Genomic DNA, 20,560 nt, shown 5'->3' with positions numbered 1-20,560 from the left:
GGAGGAGGGAGGGGAGATAGTGGAGGAGAGGGAGGGGTAGGGAGATAGTGGAGGAGGAGGGGGAGAGGTAGAGGAGATAGTGGAGGAGAGGGAGGGGAGATAGTGGAGGAGAGGGAGGGGTAGGGAGATAGTGGAGGAGGAGGGGGAGGGAGAGGTAGAGGAGATAGTGGAGGAGAGGGAGAGGGAGGGGAGATAGTGGAGGAGGAGGGGAGGGAGAGGTAGAGGAGATAGTGGAGGAGAGGGAGGGAGGGGAGATAGTGGAGGAGAGGGAGAGGGAGGGGAGATAATGGAGGAGGGAGAGGGAGGGGAGATAGTGGAGGAGAGGGAGAGGGAGGGGAGATAATGGAGGAGGGAGAGGTAGGGGAGATAGTGGAGGAGAGGGAGAGGGAGGGGAGATAATGGAGGAGGGAGAGGTAGGGGAGGTAGTGGAGGAGAGGGAGAGGTAGAGGAGATAGTGGAGGAGAGGGAGAGGTAGGGGAGATAGTGGAGGGGGGAGAGGGAGGGGAGATAGTGGAGGAGAGGGAGAGGGAGGGGAGATAGTGGAGGAGGAGGGGGAGGGAGAGGTAGAGGAGATAGTGGAGGAGAGGGAGAGGGAGGGGAGATAGTGGAGGAGAGGGAGAGGGAGGGGAGATAATGGAGGGGGGAGAGGGAGGGGAGGTAGTGGAGGAGAGAGAGAGGTAGGGGAGATAGTGGAGGGGGGAGAGGGAGGGGAGATAGTGGAGGAGAGGGAGAGGGAGGGGAGATAGTGGAGGAGGAGGGAGAGGTAGGGGAGATAATGGAGGAGAGGGAGAGGTAGAGGAGATAGTGGAGGAGAGGGAGAGGTAGAGGAGATAGTGGAGGGGGGAGAGGGAGGGGAGATAGTGGAGGAGAGAGAGAGGTAGGGGAGATAGTGGAGGGGGGAGAGGGAGGGGAGGTAGTGGAGGAGAGAGAGAGGTAGGGGAGATAGTGGAGGAGAGAGAGAGGTAGGGGAGATAGTGGAGGGGGGAGAGGGAGGGGAGATAGTGGAGGAGAGGGAGAGGGAGGGAGATAGTGGAGGAGAGGGAGAGGTAGGGGAGATAGTGGAGGGGGGAGAGGGAGGGGAGATAGTGGAGGAGAGGGAGAGGGAGGGGAGATAGTGGAGGAGAGGGAGAGGGAGGGGAGATAGTGGAGGAGAGGGAGAGGGAGAGGGAGAGGGAGGGGAGATAGTGGAGGAGAGAGAGGTAGGGGAGATAGTGGAGGGGGGAGAGGGAGGGGAGATAGTGGAGGAGAGGGAGAGGTAGGGAAGGGGGGTGTGGGGAGAGGGGATAGTTTGCGGTGTGGAGGGATGGGGAAAGATGTGGAGTTTTGAGGATGGGAAGGGGCTGAGAGTTCAGTTGTGGAGGGATTGAGGTGGTGGGGTGGAGAGGGGGTGGGAGGATGGGATGGGGATGGGATGGGGATGGGGATGGAGAGTGTGCAGGGGAGGGTGGTGTGGTAGTGGAGGGAAGGGTGGGGAAGGGGTGTGGTGCGGAGATGATGGATGTTACTGCTGGGGCGGGATGGAGGTGATGAGACTGGGTACCCTTCCCACCGGGTTAACATTTGCTTCTGACACACTTTTCACCGCGCCTGTTGGACGGTGACGTTTCAGGTCAGGACTCTTCTTCACGCTGATTGAGGAGGTGGGAGAAAGCCAGAAGAAAGGTTGGGGTGGGACAAATACTGGCAAGTGTCCTCTATACTTATCTCACACTTTACTTGTCAGACTTTGTCCGATCCCACATCCCTTCCATTTTTCTCACACAACTGATCCATGCTCTGCAGAGATGCTGCCAGAGTTACTCCAGCACTCTGTGAATTTCTTTGTTAACTGGCATCTGCAGTTCCTTGTGTCTCCTGTAAAAACTAGCGTACTGACAGAAGCAGATGGTCAAAGTTTGTGATTAGTGGATGTGCACATCCTTATGGGGGTATTTGGAAATGATTCCTGATGGTGATGATGTTTTGCTTATGTACCTATGGTAGTCAGCAGCTAACCTGAACTTCAAGCGGTGCATTTCAAGTGGCTGAAATGTTCACGAGAGTTTAGTTAAGAGTTCAGAATGGAAACGGGCCCTTCGGCCTGGCGAGCCCACTCTGACCATCAATCACCTGTACTCGTCCTATCTACTACACCCTATGGACAATTTACAGAAGACAATTAATCTCCAAACCTGTACGACTTTGGAGTGTGGGAGGAAACCGGAGTAGCTGGAGAAATCCCTCGCGGTCACGGGGAGAGTGTACAAACTGTACAGACACCACCCGAAGTTAGGATTGAACCCGGGTCTCTGGCTCTGGAAGGCAGCTACGCTACTGCTGTGCCAGCCAAAACATGGGTTACCAGCTCCTTTGCCTGTACATGAATTAAAGCAGGTAGTTTATTTTGAAACTCCACATGATGGCTTCTACTATCTAAAAATTCTGAATAAACTTAAAAGTGTTTAAATATAATTTGAAATCTGTGGAAAATAGCTTTATAGAGCCATAGACTTGTACAGCACGGAAACAGGCCCTTCAGCCCAACTTGCCCACACTGACCGAGATGCCCCCCAACTCTAGTCCCATCTGCCTATCTCTAGACCTTTCCCATCCATGTACCTGTCCAAGTGTCTTATAAATAGTGGCTCCCAATATATTACACCAACCAAGAGCCCCTTTGTAAAGAGGTGGAATATTCTGTTTTTGTTTGTTTCAGTTGGAGTACATGATATTTATTTTCCTTCCCATCAGCCACAGTGTCCTTACCACCAGTCTAAATAGTGTAAGTAAATAACTACAGATGCTGGTACAAATCAAAGGTATTTATTCATAAAATGCTGGAGTAACGGGACCCCACCACTGGCCATATCTTCCCATCCCCTCCCCTCTCTGCGTTCCGCAGAGACCGTTAACTCCGTAACTCCCTGGTCCACTCGTCCCTTCCTACCCAAACCACCCCATCCCCGGGCACTTTCCCCTGCAACCGCACGAGATGCAACACCTGTCCCTTTACCTCCCCCCTCAACTCCATCCAAGGACCCAAACAGTCTTTCCAGGTGAGACAACGGTTCACCTGCACCTCCTCCAACCTCATCTATTGCATCCGCTGCTCCAGATGGCAACTTATTTACATCGGCGAAACCAAACGCAGGCTCGGCGATCGCTTCGCTCAACACCTGCACTCAGACCGCATAAACCAATATGATCTCCCGGTGGCTGAGCACTTCAACTCCCCCTCCCATTCCCAGTCTGACCTTTCTGTCATGGGCCTCCTCCAGTGCCATAGTGAGGCCCACCGGAAATTGGAGGAACAGCACCTCATATTTCGCCTGGGCAGCTTGCAGCCCAGTGGTATGAACATCAACTTCTCCAACTTTAGATAGTTCCTCTGTCCCTCTCTTCCTCTCCCCCTTCCCAGATCTCCCTCTATCTTCCTGTCTCCACCTATATCCTTCCTTTGTCCCGCCCCCCCTGACATCAGTCTGAAGAAGGGTCTCGACCCGAAACTTCACCATTCCGTCTCTCCCGAGATGCTGCCTGACCTGCTGAGTTACTCCAGCATTTTGTGAATAAATACCAGTCTAATTAGGATCAGCTATTGCAGCAGAGAATGTAAACTGAATCAGAAACCTTGCCACCCTTTATTAATATGCAATGTGTTTTAATTTCATGTACATCTTATTGCAGTCCTGATGCTGTCAGAAATTGCACCTTAAGGTATCGTTACAGATTAGATTTTGAATATGCGAGAATGATCATAAAGTTTCTTTGATAATGATCATGGAAACACTTAAGAAGGGTGATTATGGGGGAAATATCTTAACTTGGAATGAAAATATTTTGGTCAAAATTTACGATATATAAAAATTCAATAACATCTTGAGTTTTCTCTGAGTTTGTTTTTCTCCATACACTTGTGCATTGAGCAATATAACATAAAGCACAAAGTGCTGACGTAACTCAGCGGGTAAGGCAGCATCTTTAAAGAACGTGAATGGCCATGTTTAGAATCGGGACCCTTCTTCAGACTGATGGAATAGGAGGGGAGAAAGCTGGAAGAGAGGTGCGGGCAGGACAAGTGATGGGTGGATACAGGCGAGGTGGAGGGTTTGGTTGGCAGATTTATGGACAAAGGCTATAGAGGGAAATGGAGATAAAAGGAGACAAAAAGGTGTCAGATAAATAAGGAAGTTGAGTGAAATGTGACATCTAGGTTTATTAGTTAGAAACAAGGAACTGCAGATGCTGGTTAACAACAAAGGACACAAAGTGCTGGAGTAACTCAGCAGGTCAGGCAGCATCTCGAGAACATGGATAGGCGATGTTTCGGGTCGGGACCCTTCCTAGACTGATTCTAGGTGGGTGTCGGGGGAGAAGAAAACTGGAAGCTCTTTCCCCCGCCCCCCTCCGCCACGTGGTTTAATTTTACTGATTGTACACTCCAATGGACCAGCAGTAGATTAATCCTTGTTTACTGCCTTGCCTTATGTAATGGTCCACAGCTTTTGGTATATTGTGGGAGATGATCCTGTTGTAATTTGTCTCGTTCGGATGTCTGCTTTGCAGGGGCGTCAGTGGTCAGTGCTGGACTATGGAAGATCAAATAGAGACCGTGATTCAGTATGGAACATCTCCGCTCCCCAGTGAGTGACTGTGACCCCAGCAGACCCAGTGGTGTGTCTGGTGGGAGTGGAGGAGGAGGGAGGTTGGGAGGTGGTGGGAGTAGGGGGTGGGAGAGGAGAAGTGGGGAGGGAGGCGGGGGTGGGAGAGGAGGGGGAGGGGGAGGGGAGTAATTTTAGACGAACCAAAACATTTTCAAGAGGTTTGTATTTGCTACCTGTTTTGAGCACATAAACCCCCTTGGGGGTTAATGCTTATTGCCTGGAGTGAGGGAGACTGCTTTTATACTGCTGTCATGATGCTGTAATAATTCAAATGTTTAAGGTAAAGGTAGTAACTTTATTAAGGCAACTTATTACTGCAGGTACAAGTTTCTGTGTATATAAATGAAAGGACACAAAGTGCTGGAGTAACTCAGCGGGTCAGGTAGCGTCTTGGGTCTGGACCCTTCATTTTTATTCTATATCTGCACGCCCTTGTTCACATGAAGAGTTGGTTTCCAACATTGACCCTCAGTTTTAATCTATCGGAAGAAGGGTCCCGATGGAAACGCTGGAGGACATGAGGAACCAATGTTTCGGGTAGTGGCCCGTCCTCAGGCTGACTGGGGTAGGAAGGGGGAAAGCTGGCACCCAGGTTGGGGAAGGGGGCAAAGCCCGACGATTGATAGGTGGATACAGCTGCAGTAGGAATCACCGAGGGGGAGCAGTGAGAGAGGATCTTGCAGAACCCCCGTAGGTGTGAGGAGAACTTCTTCAAAGTGATGTTTCTATATGTTTGGTTGAGAGGTGTGGCGGGAATGGGAGGGGTTAAATTAGTGGCTGAAATGGAAAATCTGCAGTGGAAATGATTTATTTCTGTCTCTTCATCTGTGCCTCTGCCTCACAGCTGAAGATTTCTGACTCCCACCTTGATCTCTAAACAGGAGTTATCTGTAAGGAAGAAATGACTTGCTAGCAAGATCCTGCGGTGAGGTTTACTGATTTTATTTTTCAAATAATAAAGATGCTACGAAAGATTTAGAATAAGTGGGTCTCCTGAATGATATATTAATGTATTCTGCAAGTAATTACCAATTGCATCAAGTATCCATTCAGCTGGAAAGAGTGCAGGGATGATTTAGAAGGATGTTGCCAGGACTCGAGGGCCTACAGGGAGAGATTTGGCAGGCGAGGAGTTTATTCCATGGAGTGCAGGAGGATGAGGTGTGATCTTATAGAGGTGTATAAAATCATGAGGGGAATCGATAGGGTCCTAGTGTAAGGGAATCAAGAACCAGAGCACATAGGTTTAAGATGAGAGGGGAAAGATTTAATAGGAACCAGAGGGGCAACTTTTTCACCCAGAGGATGGTGGGTGCATGGAATGAACTGCCAGAGGAGGTAGTTGAGGCAGGTACCATAACAACATTTAAAAGGCATTTGAACCTCCAGTTTAAGAATTACTTCTTCCCAGCAACCATCAGATTCCTGAGTCACCCTGCATGATGCTAACATGATGCAGTTCTGATGAACGATTCAGTTCTGATCTTGGAACTGAACCAGTATGGACTTTGGTTGCTTTGTGTACTTAGGCTTTTGCTCTCATCATGGTCTAGTTTACTTAGAATAACTGATAATTTATTGCACGTTTATTATTGTCGCATCTCATGTGCCTGAAAAGCTGTTGCAAGTAATGTTGAAGTTACAGAGGCACAAGGAACTGCAGATTTCCTGACCGGGTGCTGTCAGTGTGGAGTTTGCACATTCTCCCTGTAAGCAAGTGGGGTTCCTCCGGATGCTCCGGCTTCCTCCCACATTCGAAAGTCATGCAGATTGTTGGTTAATTGCCCCTAGTGTGTAGGGAGTGGATGAGAAAGTTGGATAACATAGAACCAGATTGAACGGGTGATCGATGGTTGGCATGGACTCGGTGGGCCGAAGGGCCTGTTTCCATACTGTATCTTTTAATCAATTTCAATACTGGAATTTTGAGCAAAACATAAAAGTGCTGGAGGATCTCAGTGGGTCAGGAAGCATCTATGGATGGAATGGACAGACAAAGTTTTGGGTCAGACTGAAACATCGTTTGTCCATTCCTTCGACACATGCTGCCTGCCTGCTGAGTTCCTGCAGCATTTTGTGTCTGGCTCAATGTTGAAGTAAAGTTGCATATAATATAGAAAATAAACTTTGATGGGTCAGGCAGCATCTCTGGAGAACATGGATAGGTGATGTTTCAAGTCTAAAGAAAGGTCCCGACCTGAAACGTCACCTATCCATGTTCTCCAGAGATGCTGCCTGACCCGCTGAGTTACTCCAGCACTTTAGGTCCTTTTGTGTAAACCAGCATCTGCAGTTCCTTGTTTCTAGAAAGAAACGTTCGTGTTGCCTGGGCAATATCTAAACCATGGTTGTGGGATACTGTTTGCAGGTTACCGCAAGCTGGTCTTGATGTACTGCTGTGAGTGTACATGAAACGTTCTATTGATTGCCAGTGTTGTGTGTCAATGGAAGTTAAGCCCGTTAATGGTTTGGATTCTTTGTTGACTGTAGGCCGTTGCTACGACCATGACACCACTGCTCCTATCAGCTTCTACATCCCATCACTCGAGGAACTGAATCGATGGCAGCCCGTTTTGCAAGACCATCAGTTCAACAGAGCGGTTATTCCCTTAGCTCCACGCCAGCCTCCTCTGCAGTGTAACCGGCCAAGGACACTGGTCTGTCACGACATGGCTGGTGGATACTTGAACGACAGGTGCGTATTCAAACCTAGCACGTCCGTGTGATGTCCGAGAGAGGAGCCAATCTCGGTGAAAGTAAAACACTGAGTGTGATTCACTTTCTACACCGCTCGTGTCACTTTCTCTCCCTTTACAAAATATTGTTTACTTGGGACTATGTTAGGTTTAGTTTAGAGGTACAGTGTGGGAACAGGCCCTTCGGCCCACCGAGTCCGTGCCGACCAGCGATCACCCGTACACTAGTTCTACCCTACACACTAGCGACAATTTACACGGAATTGGGAAGAATGCGCGAGGAAACTGGAGCACCTGAAGGAAGCCCACGTGGTCACAGGGGAGCGTACAAACTCCACACAGACAGCAACCGTAGTCAGGTTCAAACCTTAACTGCCTTACAGTGCCTGGCTTGCTCTACCACCGTACCACCTAAATAAAACACTGATTTACTTTTGACAGCGCTTATATAACGTTCTCTCCCTCTACACAATTTAGTTAATTTGGGACTGTATTGTTATGGCAATGTTGGTACCATTAGCAATGATTTTATATTATTAATTTCTGCAAGACTGATTATATCAGGTGCAAAATTTTGTTTCCTTTTATGTAATAATAAACATAAATGGTTTTGTGCAGATCAAGAGTTTAATTGTAATATACACTGACAACGGAAAAATTAAATTCTTATTTAGAGTCATAAAGTCAGACGGGTGGAAACAGGCCCTTCGGCCCAACTTGCTGATGCTGACAAAGATGCCTCATCTATGCTAGTCCCACCTGCTTACATTTGGCTCATATCCTTCTAAACTTTTCCTATTCATGCACCTGTCCAAATGTCTTTAAAATGTTGGTATTGTACCTGCCTCAAATACCTCCACCGGCACCTCATCTAGAAACATTAAAAAATCTTAAAGGGTTGGACAGGGTTGAAAAGTCCGGGAGCAGAGCAAGGACGCCCGTTGGCTGAGCATTAAAGTAAGTGCTAGTTTAAGTGAGAAGTCAGGTAAATTGGACAATCAGGCAATTTAATTGGTAATATAAGCAATACTTGCAAAAGGGTGCAGCCCTGTTCAGGTGCAGCCCAGTTAGGGAAGTGCCCAGTGAGAAAAGTGCGAGTCTTTGGCTGCGAGTCTTCGGCTGCGAGTCTTCGGCTGCGAGTCTTCGGCTGCGAGTCTTCGGCTGCGAGTCTTCGGCTGCGAGTCTTCGGCTGCGAGTCTTCGGCTGCGAGTCTTCGGCGAGGAGGCTGAGGTGAGGAGGATACCATTGTTTTAAGCCAGAGCTGGTTATAGGCACAAGGTGATGGCGGAAAAGTTGGTGCGGTGTGTTTCCTGCAGGATGTGGGAAGACAGGGACGTCACGGGAGCTTCTGGGAGCTACACCTGCAAGAACTGTGTCCAGGTGCAGCTCCTGAAGGGACGTGTGGTGGAGTTGCAGAGGCAGTTGGATGACCTCAGGGCCATCCGGGAATGCGAGAGTTTCCTCGACAGGACCTATTGTGAGGCTGTCACGCCAAGGGTCCAGGTCGAGCGAAGGTGGGAGACTGTTTCCGGGGGGAGTGGACGTGGACTACAGGAGACCCCAGTGGCTGTGCCTATTGCAAATAGGTATACCCTCTTGGGAACTGTCGGGGCAGAAGACGTTTCCAGTCCGAGTGGCGGACCTGTTGGCAAGGATACACGACAGGGGAGACCGAAGTCTGGAAGAGCCGTAGTGGTCGGTGACTCCATAGTCCGAGGGACGGATAGAAGATTCTGTGGCAGCAGGAGGGACTTGAGGATGGTCTGTTGCCTCCCTGGTGCCAGGGTTCAACACATCACAGACCGGCTTCAGAAAATCCTAGCGAGGGAAGGCGATCAACCTGAAGTCGTTGTGCACGTGGGCACGAATGACGTCGGGCGGAAGAGGAAGGAGGTGCTACAGCGGGAGTTTAGAGAGTTGGGAAAAACGCTGAGAAGTAGGACGTCGAAGGTGGTTATCTCTGGACTGCTACCGGTACCTCGTGCTGGTGAGGCCAGGAACAGAGAGATAGAGGGTATGAATTTATGGCTGAGGGACTGGTGCAGAGAGCAGGGATTTAGATTTCTGGACCACTGGGATCTCTTCTGGGCTAGGGGTGACTTGTACAAAAGGGACGGGTTGCATCTTAACAGCAGGGGGACAAACATTCTGGCAGGCAGGTTTGCTAGTGTGACACCTGTGGCTTTAAACTAAGTAGTGGGGGGGAGGGGTTAACAAATTGTGAATATGAAGATGAGGTAAAAGGGAATACAGGAGATATTGCAAAAGACTCTCGGAAGAATGGGAACAGAAGTTCTAGAGCGGAAAAGAAATTAAGGGCAGGGCCAATTGTGAACGATGTGAGAGGGGAGGTAAATACAGAAGTTAAAGTGTTGTACTTAAATGCGCGTAGTATAAAAAATAAAGTGGATGAGCTTGAGGCTCAGTTAGTCATGGGCAAGTATGATGTTGTAGGGATCACTGAGACATGGCTACAAGAGGACCAGGGCTGGGAACTGAATATTCAGGGGTACACAACGTATAGAAAAGACAGACAGGTGGGCAGAGGGGGTGGGGTTGCTCTGATGGTAAGGAATGATATTCATTCCCTTGCAAGGGGTGACATAGAATCAGGAGATGTTGAATCAGTATGGATAGAAATGAGAAATTGTAAGGGTAAAAAGACCCTAATGGGAGTTATCTATAGGCCCCCAAACAGTAGCCTCGACTTAGGGTGCAAGTTAAATCAGGAGATAAAATTGGCGTGTCAAAAATGTAATGCTACGGTGGTTATGGGAGATTTCAACATGCAGGTAGACTGGGAAAATCAGGTTGGAAATGGACCCCAGGAAAGAGAGTTTGTAGAGTGCCTTCGAGATGGATTCTTAGAACAGCTTGTACTGGAGCCTACCAGGGAGAAGGCAATTCTGGATTTAGTGTTGTGTAATGATCCTGATCTGATAAGGGGACTAGAGGTAAAAGAGCCATTAGGAGGCAGTGATCACAACATGATAAGTTTTACTCTGCAAATGGAAAGGCAGAAGGGAAAATCGGAAGTGTCGGTATTACAGTATAGCAAAGGGGATTACAGAGGCATGAGGCGGGAGCTGGCCAAAATTGATTGGAAGGAGGCCCTAGCAGGGAAGACGGTAGAACAGCAATGGCAGGTATTCCTGGGAATAATGCAGAGGTTGCAGGATCAATTTATTCCAAAGAGGTGGAAAGACTCTAAGGGGAGTAAGAGACACCTGTGGCTGACGAGGGAAGTCAGGGACAGCATAAAAATTAAGGAGAGGAAGTATAACATAGCAAAGAAGAGTGGGAAGACAGAGGATTGGGACTCTTTTAAAGAGCAACAAAAGTTAACTAAAAAGGCAATACGAGGAGAAAAGATGAGGTACGAGGGTAAACTAGCCAATAATATAAAGGAGGATAGCAAAAGTTTTTTTAGGTACGTGAAGAGGAAAAAAATAGTCAAGGCAAATGTGGGTCCCTTGAAGACAGAAGCAGGGGAATTTATTATGGGGAACAAAGAAATGGCAGACGAGTTAAACCGTTACTTTGGATCTGTCTTCACTGAGGAAGATACACACAATCTCCCAAATGTTCTAGGGGCTGGAGAACCTAGGGTGATGGAGGAACTGAAGGAAATCCACATTAGGCAGGAAATGGTTTTGGGTAAACTGATGGGACTGAAGGCTGATAAATCCCCAGGGCCTGATGGTCTGCATCCCAGAGTACTTAAGGAGGTGGCTCTAGAAATAGTGGAAGCATTGGAGATCATTTTTCAATGTTCTATAGATTCAGGATCAGTTCCTGTGGATTGGAGGATAGCAAATGTTATCCCACTTTTTAAGAAAGGAGGGAGAGAGAAAACGGGTAATTATAGACCAGTTAGTCTGACATCAGTGGTGGGGAAAATGCTGGAGTCAATTATAAAAGACGAAATTGCTGAGCATTTGGATAGCAGTAACGGGATCGTTCCGAGTCAGCATGGATTTACGAAGGGGAAATCATGCTTGACAAATCTACTGGAATTTTTTGAGGATGTAACTAGGAAAATTGACAAGGGAGAGTCAGTGGATGTGGTGTACCTCGACTTTCAGAAAGCCTTCGACAAGGTCCCACATAGGAGATTAGTGGGCAAAATTAGGGCACATGGTATTGGGGGTAGGGTACTGACATGGATAGAAAATTGGTTAACAGACAGAAAGCAAAGAGTGGGGATAAATGGGTCCCTTTCGGAATGGCAGGCAGTGACCAGTGGGGTACCGCAAGGTTCGGTGCTGGGACCCCAGCTATTTACGATATACATTAATGACTTAGACGGAGGGATTAAAAGTACCATTAGCAAATTTGCAGATGATACTAAGTTGGGGGGTAGTGTGAATTGTGAGGAAGATGCAATAAGGCTGCAGGGTGACCTGGACAGGTTGTGTGAGTGGGCGGATACATGGCAGATGCAGTTTAATGTAGATAAGTGTGAGGTTATTCACTTTGGAAGTAAGAATAGAAAGGCAGATTATTATCTGAATGGTGTCAAGTTAGGAGGAGGGGGAGTTCAACGAGATCTGGGTGTCCTAGTGCATCAGTCAATGAAAGGAAGCATGCAGGTTCAGCAGGCAGTGAAGAAAGCCAATGGAATGTTGGCCTTCGTAACAAGAGGAGTTGAGTATAGGAGCAAAGAGGTCCTTCTACAGTTGTACCGGGCCCTGGTGAGACCGCACCTGGAGTACTGTGTGCAGTTTTGGTCTCCAAATTTGAGGAAGGATATTCTTGCTATGGAGGGCGTGCAGCGTAGGTTCACTAGATTAATTCCCGGAATGGCGGGACTGTCGTATGTTGAAAGGCTGGAGCGATTGGGCTTGTATACACTGGAATTTAGAAGGATGAGGGGGGATCTTATTGAAACATATAAGATAATTAGGGGATTGGACACATTAGAGGCAGATAACATGTTCCCAATGTTGGGGGAGTCCAGAACAAGGGGCCACAGTTTGAGAATAAGGGGTAGGCCATTTAGAACGGAGATGAGGAAGAACTTTTTCAGTCAGAGGGTGGTGAAGGTGTGGAATTCTCTGCCTCAGAAGGCAGTGGAGGCCAGTTCGTTGGATGCTTTCAAGAGAGAGCTGGATAGAGCTCTTAAGGATAGCGGAGTGAGGGGGTATGGGGAGAAGGCAGGAACGGGGTACTGATTGATAGTGATCAGCCATGATCGCATTGAATGGCGGTGCTGGCTCGAAGGGCTGAATGGCCTACTCCTGCACCTATTGTCTATTGTCTATTGACAGACTAGATGCAGGAAAAATGTTCCCAATGTTTGCGGGAGTCTAGAACCAGGGGTCACAGTTTAAGAATAAGGGGTAGGCCATTTAGGATTAAGATGAGGAAAAACTTTCACCCAGAGAGTTGTAAATCTGTGGAATTCTCTGCCACAGAAGGAAATGAACGTCAATTCACTGGATGTTTCCAAGAGAGAGTTGGATTTAGCTCTTAGGGCTAAAGTAATCAAGGAATATGGCGAAAAAGCAGGAACGGGGTACTAATTTTAGATGATCATCCATGATCGTATTGAATGGCGGTGTTGGCTCGAAGGGCCGAATGGCCTATTCCTGCGCCTATTTTTCTGTTCTCATTCCAAATACCTACCAAACCCCACTTTTGTTTCAATAACACCATAACACTCAAATAAACATATAATAATCAAGAATTTAATAATTAGTAATATTAAGTTACCACACCATAATAGTGCAAAACCGAAGTCCACAGTGAAAACAAAGCAAAATATTATTTTAAAGTATTACAGGTTCACCACCGACTTTCTGGCAACTGGAGCTCTGGCACCTCCTTTAATCCGGACAAAATTACGAAAACGCACATGAAATCCCCCCCCAACCCCACTGGAAGTCCCCCCGAAAATGTGGTGCCTAGGGCCAGGTGAGATGGCCAATCCCAACTTCATTGGGACTTCCGCGGCTGATCAGTGGATCGCATTAGCCCCCTGGGGCTCTGGAACTCAGGCCTGGAGTTGGCAGATCCGTTCCCTTGAGTTGCAGAGGGAGGTTGGATAGGCTGGGATTTTTTTCTTTGGAGGATAGGAGGCTGAGGGTTGTCCTTATTGAGGCGTATAAGATTTTTCTTTTAGATTTAGAGATACAGCGCGGAAACAGGCCCTTCGTCCCACCGAGTCCGCGCCGCCCAGCGATCCCCGCACATTAACACTATCCTACACACACTAGGGACAATTTTTACATTTACCCAGTCAAATAACCTACAAACCTGTACGTCTTTGGAGTGTGGGAGGAAACCGAAGATCTCTGAAAAAACTCACGCAGGTCACGGGGAGAACGTACAAACTCCATACAGACGGCGCCCATAGTCAGGATCGAACCTGAGTTTCCGGCGCTGCATTCGCTGTAAGGCAGCAACTCTACCGCTGCGCCACCGTGCCGCACAGGGTAGAGGATTGTTAAACGAGAGGACATAGGGTTAAGGTGAGAGGGGAAGGATTTGAGAGGGACGTCAGGGGCAACATTGTCACGCAGAGGGTAGTCCATATCGCCATAAGTCTGAAGAAAGGTCCCGACCCAAAATGTTGTCTGTCCATTCCTTCCACAGGTAGTGCCTGATCCACTGAGTTCCTTCAGCACTATGTGTGTGTGTGTGTGTGTGTGTGTGTGTATTTGTGTGCGTGTGAGGATCGGGTATCGTATCCAGCGTGTGTTTTTACTCTGTGTGTTCCTGACAGATTTGGCACTAACATACTGCTTTGGTTTCAGGTATATACAAGGAACGTGTGATGAGAACCCTTTTGTCTTTTACCACTGGTCGTACATCGACATCTTTGTGTACTTCAGCCATCGTATGGTGACTATCCCACCTTCCTGCTGGACCAATGCTGCACACAAACACAGAGTCCCCATCCTCGGTAAACACTGGCTCCCTTACAGCAAAACTCCCGCGGTGCTCCACCCTGGTTTCTCAATATGCTGATGCTTGGAAGGCAAAAGCTAAAAGACTTGGATATATGCGACATGCAGGCACCTTGCATTGTACACGGTAGGGAATGGAATGGAATACTTTATGGTCACGTATGACAAGGCATAGTGAAATTCTTTGCTTGCATACCTGAGGCGCACCTACGGCACTGACTAAGTTACAAAGTAAGCCAGCTCCTTCTTTGTTCACCCCCCTCCCCCACAGCTGTCCCCCCACTCCGGGTCCCCATTGTCCATTGTTCTTCCCCCCCCCCCCTCACGGCGGTCCCCCCACACCAGGTCCTCCATTGTTCTTCCCCCCCCCCCCCCACGCCGGATCCTCCATTGTTCTTCCCCCCCCCCTCATGCCGGGTCCTCCATTGTTCTTCCCCCCCCCCCCACGGCGGATCCTCCATTGTTCTTCCCCCCCCCCTCCCCTCACGCCGGATCCTCCATTGTTCTTCCACCTCCCCCTCACGGCGGCTCCCCACACACCAGGTCCTCCATTGTTCTTCTCCCCCCCCCCTCAGGGCGGTTCCCCATGCTCTCATCGACCACCGACTGCAGGTCGACCCGCGAGGCTTTGCCACCACCGAGGCCCCATCGCCGCGAGGCTCCACTGCTGCCGCCGAGGCTTCACCTCGGGCTGTGCTCTTGAAAAGCAGTGTGTAATTCAAAGCGTGCAAGTGAAACATATATGCCACCACGCTGCCAGGTGTAGATTTGAGCACGTTATTCCAAAAATATGTGCGTGTAAATCAAAAGCTTTGGTATTAAAGTTTAGAAGGATGAGGGGGAACCTCATTGAAACCTATTGAATAGTGAAAGGCCTGGATGGAGGGGATGTTTCCACTAGTGGGAGAGTCCAGGACCAGATGCTTAGCCTTAGAATAAATGGTCGTACTTTTAGAAAGGGGATGAGGAGGAATTTCTTTAGTCAGAGGGTGGTGAATCTGTGGAATTCATTGCCACAGACAGCTGTGGAGGCTAAATCAATGAATATTTTTAAAGATCATAAGAAATGGGAGTAGAATTAGGCCATTTGGCCCATCAAGTCTTCACCGCCATTCAATCATGGCTGATCTACACTCCCTCCTAACCCCATTCTCCTGCCTGTTCCCCATAACCTCTGACACCCGTGCTAATCAAAGGTGGAGGCGGAAATCGACAGATTCTTGATTAGTAAAGGTGTCGGGAGTTATGGGGAGAATGTAGGAGAATAGGGTTGAGTGGGAAAGATAGATCAGCCATGATTGAATGGCGGAGTAGACTTGATGGACTGAATGGCCTTATTGTGCTCATATAACTTATAAACGTATGAACACACCTCCAGATTCAGAGACAGTTCCTTCCCAGTTGTTATCAGGCAACTGAACCATCCTCTCACCAATAGAGAGCGATCTTGAGCGCCCATTTGACCCCTGGACTATCTTTAATCTGACTTTACTGGACTTTAATTTCCACTAAACATAATTCCCTTTACCCTGTATCTGTATACTGTAGACGGCTTGATTGTAATCACGTATAGTCTTTCGTTGACTGGATGGCGTGCAACAAAAAGCTTTTCACTGTGCCTTGGTACACGTGACAATAAACGAAACTAAACTACAATAAGCTGATGCCTCTCGTCCTCGAGTGTCGCTGGTGCGGTAACCAGGGAGTTCTGGGGAGAGTGGTTCAGAGGAACTATTTTTACCTTTTGACTGGTTTTAATTGCTGTCTCCAAGGATTAGATCACAATCTTTGAATCATTTCCAATGCTAACATTGAGATGGAACTTTGCATTTCTTTCCAGCTCACTGCAAATATCACTGCATAGTCCCAGTTATGTTTAATTGGATGTATTTTGTGCGGTGTTCAGTTTGATTTTTAACTTTAGAAAGAACATTAACCATCCACTCGTTGTCACCTTCTCCACAGCCAACAATGGACCATTGTGAGCTCCACCGTTCCTTAATTATCATTGCTGGCTTTAATTTGTCCTTTTCATACCTTTAATTTATTTGTTCCTTGTACCTTTTCATACCTCTAATTTCCCTCTCCCCTGACTCTCAGTCTGAAGAAGGGTCTTGACCCAAATCATCACCTATTCCATTTCTCCTGGGAAAATTATCTTAATAGGTGAAAGACTTTGATCCTTGTGGTACTTGTGATTTGTTTTCAGGAACTTTTATCACAGAATGGGAGGATGGGGCTGCATGTTGTGAGACATTCTTGAAAAACAAGGAGTCATTCTGTGCCTTGGCCGACAAGCTTGTGATGGTAGCCCAGTGGTTTCGGTTTGATGGATGGTTGATCAACATTGAAAACAAGTTGAGTGTGAGTAACACGATTTGGGATTCATTGACTGTTGTTCACTTGGTAAAGATTGCTGGTCTCCTTTCTAACGAGGGGAGAGAATAATAATTGTCCCAGCGATCTCAAGATTCCTTTCTTCTTTAACATTTTCGAGCGTAGAAACAAAGAACTGCAGATGCTGGTCAATACACAAAAGGCAGCACAGTGGCACAGCGGTAGAGTTGCTGCCTTACTGCGCCAGAGACCCGGGTTCGATCCTGACTACGGGTGCTGTCTGTACGGAGTTTGTACGTTCTCCCTGTGACCTTGTGGATTTTCTTCAGGTGCAAGCTAGATGCAGGAAAAATGTTCTGGACAAGCTAGATGCAGGAAAAATGTTCTGGACAAGCTACATGCAGGAAAAATGTTCCCAATGTTGGGGGAGTCCCGAACGAGGGGTCACAGTCTAAGAATAAAGGGGAGGCCATTTAAAACTGAGATGAGTAAAAACTTTTTCACCCAGAGAGTTGTGAAGTGTGGAATTCTCTGCCACAGAAGGCAGTAGAGGTCAATTCACTGGATGAATTTAAAAGAGATTTAGACACTCTAGGGGCTAGCGGAATCAAGGGATATGGAGAGAAGGCAGGCACAGGTTACTGATTGTGGATGATCAGCCATGATCACAATGAATGGTGGTGCTGGCTCGAAGGCCCAAATGGCCTCCTCCTGCATCTATTTTCTATGTTTCTATGCTCTGGTTTCCTGCCATGTTCCAACGATGTGCACGTTTGTAGATTTATTGACTTCTATAAATTGTCGTTAATGTGTAGGATAGAACTAGTGCAAGGCCTGTTTCCACACTGCATCTCTAAATCTAAACTAAATAAACCAGACACAAAGTGCTGGAGTAACTCCAGTCTGAAGAAGGGGCTTAACCCAAATTGTCACCTATCCACGTTCTCCAGAGATGCTGCCGAACCTGCTGAGTTACTCCAGCACTCTGTGTCCATTTTAGCTTATTCTTTAGGATTTTCTCTGGGTAACCTGGCAAAATGCATTGATGATGCTCGGCCACACAAGGCTTTTTTAGTTTAAAGATGCAGCCTGGAAATGGGCCCTTTGGCCCATTGAGTCCACGCCAACCATTGATCACCCATTCACACTAGTTTTATGTTATCCCAATATTTCACCCACTCCCTCCTCTCTAAGGGCAATTTACAGAGGCCAAATAACCTACAAAGGATAAGATTATTTTGTTATGTTTGAGTGGAGAAAACCAAAATAAGGTTAATGCAGTCCCATCTATTTGGACAATGGAGGAGGACAGTCGGTGGGGGTCAACTATGTTGAAAGATCAAGCGGCACGAGTGTTTAATTGTCAAATGGAACAAGATGCAGGCAGGTAGAGGGAGGTGATGGTGGGTGCAAGATGTAACTTGGCGAGCTTACTATAGCTACTGCTATCACATACATCAATGTCGACCACTTAAAGCAGAAGTCTCTCCCAAGATAGTGCACGGAGGTACAAAATAACAATGAATTGCACGATAAGGGGTAATCTCTAAGAAGTATAACAATAGCTTGGTCAGAGAGGTCACATTTAAGAAAGTTCCAAATGGAGAAAACAAGTTTAAGGAGGTTTGTGGGGTGAATTTCAGAATGCAAAATCAAGACAATTGAAGGGATTGGGACGATGTGAGGAAGAGGATTTTCTAACAGGCTCGAGTTTAACGAGGAGGGAGGGAGTGGAGAAGAATTTTGCAAGAAGTTCAGGAGGCAGTGGAGACAAGATTATGATGGAAGGTGATTAACTCGGCATCGAAGCCGCTGCGAGATGGAGGTGATTGGGTTTTTGAGGAGTTGCAGCACATATGGGCCTTGGAGAAGAGTGGCGTATTCCCAGTGCGAGTGAGAAAGAGCTAAACTTTGACTGCTGCTCTGAGCTTCGCCTTCCGGTGATAGTTAGTGCAGATTTGCAGGCAGATTGCGTGCAAGCTGCCTGCCCAGTTTCACAGCCAAGAAATTATGTAGAGATGTTATATGGTGGGGTTTGAAAAAGAACTTGACTCGTAAATATTCCAGTTAACAGTTTAACTATAAATGTCAGTTTATTGTCAACAGATAGGATGTTTGTATTTCATCACGAGCTGCTGTTCACTTGGAGAATTCCATGGGCAGGAGCTGCTGATGCTTCGTTGAGCAGTTAATTTGTTTCTTGTCTTGTTCCAGCCTGAATATCTTCCAGAATATTTTAACTCGCTCTCTCCGAACTTTAGAATAACTGTTGGGTGCACAGTGAAGTAGCGGGTAGAGGCGCTCCCTCACAGCGCCAGAGACCCGGGTTCGATCCTGACCTCGGGTGCTCTCTGTGTGGAGTTTGCACGTTCTTTCCATGACCGCATGGGATTCCTCTGGTTGCTCCGGTTTCCTGCCACATCACAAAGACGTGTGGGTTAATTGGCTCTCTGCAAATTGCCGCTAGTGTGTAGGGAGTGGATGGGAAAGTGGGATAACAAGGAACTGGTGTGAGCAGGCGATCGATGGTTGGCGTGGACTGGTCGGGGCGAAGAGCCTGTTTCCACGTTGTATCTCCAAACTACAGAGACCTAAACTATTAGATCTTGCGTTGGCAATCGAAAGGCTTCTGCTGTAGAGCAGATTTTTAAGAGGTAGCCGGTTTTATTGAAGGAATGTTTATGGCACCATTAGTTCGGGCGGGAATTGGTACTTTCATTTATAGCCAGCAGTTTAATTTTCAAAATACATTGTACTCTGGGAAGCTGACAGGAAGTATATTTTAAAAGAAGTGAGACTGCGAGTAGAAGTGTGAGCCCCGGCTGTTGCTGCAGCTGCTGAGATCTGTTCTTTGGCTTTTGCTGCTCAGTTTCACTACTGTGCTGTATGGTTTCAGTAATAGACCAGCGGGCGGCGCAGCGGGTAGAGCTGCTGCCTCACAGAGCCAGAGACACAGGTTCGATCCTGACCTCGGGTGCTGTCTGTGTTTGGAGTTCACATGTTCTCCCTGTGACTGCGTGGTTTTCCCCCTGGGGCTCCGGTTTCCTCCCACATCCCAAAGACGTGCGGGTTTGTAGGTTAATTGGCCCTTTGTAAATTCCCCCTAGTGTGCAGGGAGCGGATGGGAAAGTGGGATAACATTCAACTAGTGTGAGCAGGCGATTGATGGTTGGCGTGGACTCGGTCGGCCGAATTCATGCTGTATCTTTTTTTTTTTTTCGTTTAGTTTAATGATGCAGCATATGAGAACAGGCCAATCGGCCCTCCGAATCAAAAGACCATGATGCAATCAGTCAGGGACCAAAGTCAAAGGCTTTTGTCTTAATAATATTTAATTGAAGGAAGTTTCTGTTCATTTTGTACCAGGATCTGATAAACTATCTGAGATGTAGAGATGGGAGGGGTGAAGAGAGGCATGAGCTAAGCATCGTTATTGTTCGTTGATTGAAAGATACAGCATGGGAACAGGCCCTTCGGCCCACTGTGTCCGTGCCATCCATTGACCGCCCGTTCACACTAGTTCTATGTTATCCCACCTTTGCATCTACCCTTGAGAGGCATCTACAGAAGCCAATTAGCCGACAAATCCACATGTCTTTGGGACAGAGGGAATGGACAGGCAACATTTTTCAGGCCAGGACCCCTCTTGAGTTCTTTACTGCGCTTATTTAGCATTAGCTGGAAGATTAATTGCTATCCTTATTGAGTTGTGCCCAAGTTTACTATTACATTACGACGTGGTCATGAACTTTAACTCACCATTTAATTTAAAGGGATTCTCCACTGAACAAAACCCTCAGTAAATAAGAAATTGAATTTCTTGTAAAGATGAAATTCCCCAAGTCTGAATATAGTGGAAAAATGGATTGAGTTAGTTCATCTATGATGTTATTATAGATGCCCTTGTGATGTTTCCTTCTGTTTTGTGTGCTGTTTCAAAGAGTGAATTGCATTCTGTGGTGGTAATGCAGAT

General features: G+C 47.5%; 1 protein-coding gene across 3 annotated transcripts in view; it reads left to right on the top strand.

Annotated features, from left to right (window-relative positions):
• engase (endo-beta-N-acetylglucosaminidase) overlaps positions 1 to 20,560 on the top strand; it is a 52,779-nt gene that overhangs the window by 1,634 nt on the left and 30,585 nt on the right. For 2 of the 3 annotated variants that reach the window (XM_078401092.1, XM_078401094.1), the window contains exons 1-5: positions 1,580 to 1,609; positions 4,546 to 4,622; positions 7,134 to 7,338; positions 14,098 to 14,246; positions 16,460 to 16,614. In XM_078401092.1, coding sequence (XP_078257218.1) covers positions 4,571 to 4,622; positions 7,134 to 7,338; positions 14,098 to 14,246; positions 16,460 to 16,614 — 561 coding nt within the window. In that variant the 5' untranslated portion in view covers positions 1,580 to 1,609; positions 4,546 to 4,570. Of the gene's footprint in view, positions 1 to 1,579; positions 1,610 to 4,545; positions 4,623 to 7,133; positions 7,339 to 14,097; positions 14,247 to 16,459; positions 16,615 to 20,560 lie in introns of those variants that run through there. The other variant, XM_078401093.1, reaches the window with a different exon arrangement.

The sequence above is a fragment of the Rhinoraja longicauda genome, chromosome 6 (assembly GCF_053455715.1).
Source record: "Rhinoraja longicauda isolate Sanriku21f chromosome 6, sRhiLon1.1, whole genome shotgun sequence".
Lineage (NCBI taxonomy): Eukaryota > Metazoa > Chordata > Chondrichthyes > Rajiformes > Arhynchobatidae > Rhinoraja > Rhinoraja longicauda.
The sequence above is the reverse complement of the archived record's forward strand: the minus strand, read 5'-3'. Positions and strand labels throughout refer to the sequence as shown.